The 5,522-nt window shown below is 67.2% G+C and overlaps 2 protein-coding genes across 2 annotated transcripts in view; both read right to left on the minus strand.

Moving 5' to 3' along the window:
* Positions 1 to 2,724, minus strand: part of PFL1_01200 (uncharacterized protein) — a gene marked incomplete at both ends in the record, with an annotated part of 5,058 nt that extends 2,334 nt beyond the window's left edge. Inside the window, 2 exons of the mRNA XM_007878703.1 lie at positions 1 to 1,531; positions 1,617 to 2,724. The exon at positions 1 to 1,531 is cut by the window's left edge and continues 1,666 nt beyond it. Coding sequence (XP_007876894.1) covers positions 1 to 1,531; positions 1,617 to 2,724 — 2,639 coding nt within the window. The remainder of the gene's footprint in view (positions 1,532 to 1,616) is intronic.
* Positions 2,725 to 5,385: 2,661 nt separating this feature from the next.
* The window catches only part of PFL1_01201 (uncharacterized protein), a gene marked incomplete at both ends in the record, with an annotated part of 4,389 nt that continues 4,252 nt past the window's right edge, over positions 5,386 to 5,522 (minus strand). The window contains one exon of the mRNA XM_007878704.1: positions 5,386 to 5,517. Coding sequence (XP_007876895.1) covers positions 5,386 to 5,517 — 132 coding nt within the window. The remainder of the gene's footprint in view (positions 5,518 to 5,522) is intronic.

Below are 5,522 nucleotides of genomic sequence, written 5' to 3' on the forward strand. Positions count from 1 at the left end.
GCTGTCGACGCTGGCGCCGCGCAGCGTGAGGCGGGCTTGCCCGTCGCGCGTGTCCACCGGCCCGGTCGGCCTCCTTGGCGTCGACGGCGCGACGCCTCGCTGTCGAGGTGGGCGCCGAGGAAGCGGGCGGCGGCGTAGGCGGCGGCCCCGGCCGCATTGCCCTCGGCGACGGCGGCGTTGCCGTTGGCGATGCCCTTGAGCAGATACGCGTTGAGGAAGATGCTGATGCCCAGCGCCAGAGAGATCCACTTGCTGATCACCGGGTCTCCGACGATGACGGTCCAGCCGCTCATGAAGCTGTCGAGGACGGCGAGCGACGAGCTGCTGCGGCCGATCGAGGCGGAGCGGACCATCTTGGAGGCCGAGGTGGCCGAGCTGATGCCAGAGGCGTTGAGGGCGGCGCTGGCGAGCGCGCTCCTCGAGCTGGATGCCGAGGCTTTGCTGTCGACGAGGACGAGGATGGTGGGCTCAGACACGCGGACCAGCAGGTTGGCGTCGGCCGGCTGGCTGGCGGCGAGCTCCGAGAGCAGCTGCGCCGCCGCCGACTCGGCGGAGAAGATGTTCGACGTCTCCGCCACGGCCTGGTACGGCGAAGGGTCGTGGGTGGCGTGGTGTCGGGTGATGGCAGAGTCGGTGGTGAGCGTCGAGACGAGGTTGAACGAGTGGAGGACGAGGAACGAGGCGACCAGCAGCAGCTTGAGGCGGGCCACGGGGCTCTCCTTTGTGCTGCGCTTCTCGAATGGCACCCGGCCGAGCACCAGCTTGACGATGCGCTTCCACAGCGGCCGCTGCTTGCGGACCGGGCTGACGTCGCGCGAGGACGAGTCCGACGACGGGCTGGCGGGGTCCGTGGCCGCCTCGTCCGAGTCGACGTTGGGCGGCGTGCCAGGGCGGATGCGGCGCATGCCGCGCATGATCTTGATGCGGTGGACCTCGACCATGATGGTGAGGATCGAAACGTAGAAGGCGAAGAGGAAGATGCAGTCAAAGAGCAGGATGAGCGCCGCCAGCTGGCAGAACTCGCGCAGGCCGCTGACGCCCGAGGTGGCTCCGACGGCCATGACGGCGATCTCGATGGCGTAGTCGCGGACGATGGGCACGCCGACGCGGTTGACGGCGGCCACGATGACCTCGTGCGCCGGCACCGGGGTGGGCGCAGACCACCGGATCGACGCCTCCTTCTTGAGGCGCTCGGTCAGGGCGCGGACAAACGACTCCTCGCGCGAGTCGGCGCTGGTGGCGGCAGCGCCGTTGGCCTTCTTGCCACCGTCGATCTCGGGCTGAGCACGGTCGAGGCCATTGAGGAAAAAGTCGGCCTGTTCGCGAGCCGAGGTGTTGGACTCGCCGGGCGCGATGGCCGGGTGCGTGAAGACGGCACGCGTCAGAAGGTAGGGCTTCTCGAATCCGACGAGGATGACGAGGAACGGCAGCGCCTCAGAGAGGCAGATGGGGTCGACGGTGACGCCGAGCAGGTACGCGAACGTGAGCGCCAGCAGGAAGGCAAACGTCGACGAGATCAGGACCGACGTGCCTGAAGAGGGGACAACGGGCGGAATACAGAGCGAGGAGAGTCAGCACGGTCCGCGGAGGCGCTGGCGAGAAGCGGCCGCACTCACCCAGCCAAAACTTGCTGCCGAACTTGCGCATCGAGAGGAAGAGGTTGACGAAAGTGGCGTGCATCAGGACGTAGGCCGAGAGCATGACAAAGATGTCGGCCGAATCCGCGCGCTTGACGAGCGCCCAGAACCGGATGACGAGGGCGCGGACGGCGTAGGCCATCCACTTGATGCTCATCAACTCCTCGGACGACGTCCCGAGACGGCGGCCCTTGAGCTTGTTGGGGGCATAGGGGTCAAACTCGCCGTCGGGCACCAGAGCCACGGCGCGGATCGACGCGTGGGCCTCGTCGAGGCGCGCCTTGGTCGAGCCGGGCGTGGCAAACGCGGCAGGGCGGTTGACGGCCTGCAGCGTGTCCTCGAGCAGCTTCGAGAGGAGATCCGGGTCCGACGAGGCGCGGAGGAAGTCCTGGCGGGCCTCGTCGTTGTCGGCGGACGCAGGGTCGGCGAAGCTCTTTCCGACCAGGTAGGCCTGGAGGCCGCTCGCCTTGTCGCTGACGCGACGAGGGGCCAGCCCATCGCCGTGGCTGATGGCCCTTGCCAGGCGCTCGGCCATGGCGGGGAGGACGGACTTGGAGAGCACCGGGCTGTCGGTGTTGTCGATGGCGTCGGTGACCAGGACGGACTCGACGACAAAGGACTGGGCGCCGTTGACAAAGACCGAGGAGGCGTCGGAAGCGGCGGAGCTGGCGCCGCCCTTGCCCAGCTGCTCGCTGAGCGCCTGCTGCGAGAGGGGCTCCCACACGTTGCCGTCGCCGGCCTTGCGCATGTACACTGCGCTGAGGTCGTCGGACCCGGCGAAGGGCGCATCCCGAAGGTCGGCAGCGCCAGACTTGATCAGCCTGCTCCAGGGCGCCGAGAGCGAAGACTCTGCGGCGAGCGAGGCGGCCTCGCGGCTGATGGGCTCAAAAAAGTTGGAGTGGGTGACGGCGTGGAGCAGCTGGAAGTAGGCGAGCGTGACGACGATAAAGATGGTGACGACGACCTCGATGGGGTTCTTGGACGCCCTCACCGCGAGCCGCCGCAGCAGGACGCGGGGCAGCGAGAGGGTGGGCGGCACGGGTCCCATTGACGAGGTGCTCGACGTCGCCGAGTTGGGCGCCGACATGATGGCAACGGACGGGCAGGGCCGACGCGTGACTCGAGAATCGAAATGGCCCAGCAGCTGGATGAGGAGATGGCCAGTTGTTCAAGGTCCGAGCCGCTCGCGATTGCGAGGGTCGATGCGAGAGGAGCGAGAGGAGAGAGTTGCTGGCGAGTGTTGAAACCAGGCGAAGGATCGGGTCAGAGCCGCGTGGGTAGACTGAGGGCTTTGAGGCGAAGAAGAGTTGAATCCGGGAGCGGCTCAGCGGGAAAGGAGACTGTCTGCTACGAGGCGGGCTGCTGTCCGTGATGCGTTCCGGAGGTCGTAGGCGCAGGGAGGGGAACGCGGTGTGGCGAGCAAGACACTACTGTATCGAGCGCGCAAGCAGCAAGCCTTGATGATGGTTTGGTCGAGGAAGGCGCGGCCCTTGACGGAAAAGGAGCGAGAAGGAGTGGCGAAGGGCGACCGCTACAGAGCAACGTCGAGACCCGGTGAAGTGGGGGAAACGAGGCCGGATATGGACCGAGGCGCCGCGCGGAAGCAGAAACGAGCGGACTGGCGATAAACGGATGCAGGATGCGCCGCCGCAGCAGGAGCAGCAGCAGCAGCAGACGTGCGTGTGTCGGGAGGCAGGGCTCGTGTCACAGCAGAGGCCCTCTTTGTCTTCGTCTTGGGACTCCTTCTTCTTGCAAATCTTCCGAGAAAGATTGACGAGGGCAGCGAAGGCGGCAGCAGCGGACCGTTGTCAGATGCAGGTGCTGCCGATGACCTTTGTGGCGGCCGAAGAGGAGTGGTGGTGGTGGTGGTGGTGGTGGCTAGGGTAGGGCGGGTGGTGTCGACTGAGCGAGGGAAAGCAGATGACAGGGGCAGGGGGCCGGGGAGGAGGCCAGGCGCGAAGGAGAGGCAGGAGGAGGGGCCAGGGCCACCACCGGCAGAACGACGAGCGAGCGGGCGGCGTTGGGCCAACCACGAGGCGGGGAAGACTGGGCCAACCGCCAAAGGTGGCACCACCCTGGCCTTGCCTCGTCTCGCACACTAGACTGGCCTCTCTCTGAGCGGGCAGGCTGGCTGGCTGGCTTGCCTGCCTGCCCAACATCTGCTCGCGCTCTACCTAGCTACCTAGCTCTACACTCGCTCTCGCCCTCTCTGCCCTGCCTGCTCTGCTCTGCCTGCCGATCCCCCGCCCATCTGTCAGCGGCGTATCCGGGAGGCCTCTGCGCCGAGGCCTGCTGTGCTCCCCAGCCAAGGAAAGCGAGGCTAGGGCGGGTCTGCCCGCTCTACCTACAGAGCCTGCGCCTCGCCCTCTGGTTGGTGGCGTGGCCTGGCCTGGCCTGCCATGGCGAGTGAGTCGGGCTCGAGCCTCCAAAGATGTGTGCGGCGAACATCCCAACGCAGCCCAACCCAACCCGACCAACCAGCAGCAGCATCGACTCTCCAAGGCAGGCGAGGGGGGGCGGCATGGCCGCCGCGAAGAAATTCAAATCAGACGCAAGCGGAGCGAGGCCAGGCCGGCGTGCGTGCGTGCGTGCGGTGCCCGGTCTCGGCGCACCGCCAGGGCCGAACGAAATCAAGGCCAGGTCAGGGATCTGCCGGTCTGCCAGGCTAGGCTTTCTTGCTGACCGAGAAACCGAGAGCCTCCCTGCCAGCCCTGCTGGCCTGACCAGCGAGCAGGCGCCTGGACGCGGCAATTGAAATCTTGCCTGGCGCCGGTGGGTGCGCGCTCGACTGTCCGCCCGCCCGCCCGGTGCGTGCCTCCATGCCCCAACAGACGGCGTCAGCGGGGGGGAGGAACCGTCCTTCGCGAGCTGGCCAGGCCGGGCTCGACATCGACGACGTCGTCGTCAAATCGCCGTCTCGCCGGCGGTGCTCAACAGCGCGCCTGCTTCACGCTCCCCGAGGAGAGAGGCTAGGGCGTCGCAGCAAGAGGCAGGCCAGCAGGGAACGGACATCTCCTCCCTAGCCTGACCCCCTCGGCCTGTCTGCATTCTTTCGCTCTTTGCAGTCAGCCAGCACCAGGCCGCAGAGGAGCCGCGCTTCCTCTGTCGCCGGTAGGTGGTGCAGCGTACCGCATCGCCTGACAAGCAGGCAGGCAGGCAGGCAACATGCAAGAAGCGGCCACCGCACCACATCGCATCGCTCCAAGGAGACGAAGCAGGCGGGCAGGCCACCACTGGGGCAGGGCAAAACGGGGCGTTAAAATCGTGCGATTTTTCGTGTTCGTGGGCAGGCCGGCGTGCGTGCGCCTCGGCACTTTTCCGGTCGGGTCCGCGCGCCGAGGTCGTCCAGCCACCCGCCCGGCTGAGCCTAGACACCTGGCAGGCACCGGCTGGCAGGCAAGCTGGCCAGGCCCAACGCGCATGCCACCCGCCGGTCAGGCCATAGCTGCCGCCCTCGCTCACACGCACGCACACACGATGGGGATGGCAACGTCCACCAGCCACTGCTGCGATATCGAGCGGCATTTTCCTTTTTGGCCGCATCGAGAGAAGGCATCATCTCGAGGCGATAGACAGGCGGGAGAGACCGAGGGAGACAGAGAGAGAAAGAGAGAGAAGAGTGGTGTGTGCATGCGGGAAGCGTGACGGAGCAACGAGGCAGGCTGGGGTGGCGAGAGGAAGCGGGGATGTCGCAGGCGACGACGACGACGACGACGACGACGGCGGCGGCGACATACACCTACGTCGTTCACTTGCGCGTCTTGAGGCCCGCCTTGGCCTTGCCCTTGCCCCTCGACGGCGAGGGCGCGCCGGTGGCGCCACCCTGGATGTAGCGCACGATGTCGTCGAGGGAGCGGTTCGACGACGCGCCCTCGGCCACCTGGG

The sequence above is a fragment of the Pseudozyma flocculosa genome (assembly GCF_000417875.1).
Source record: "Pseudozyma flocculosa PF-1 unplaced genomic scaffold scaffold00003, whole genome shotgun sequence".
Classification (NCBI taxonomy): domain Eukaryota; kingdom Fungi; phylum Basidiomycota; class Ustilaginomycetes; order Ustilaginales; family Ustilaginaceae; genus Pseudozyma; species Pseudozyma flocculosa.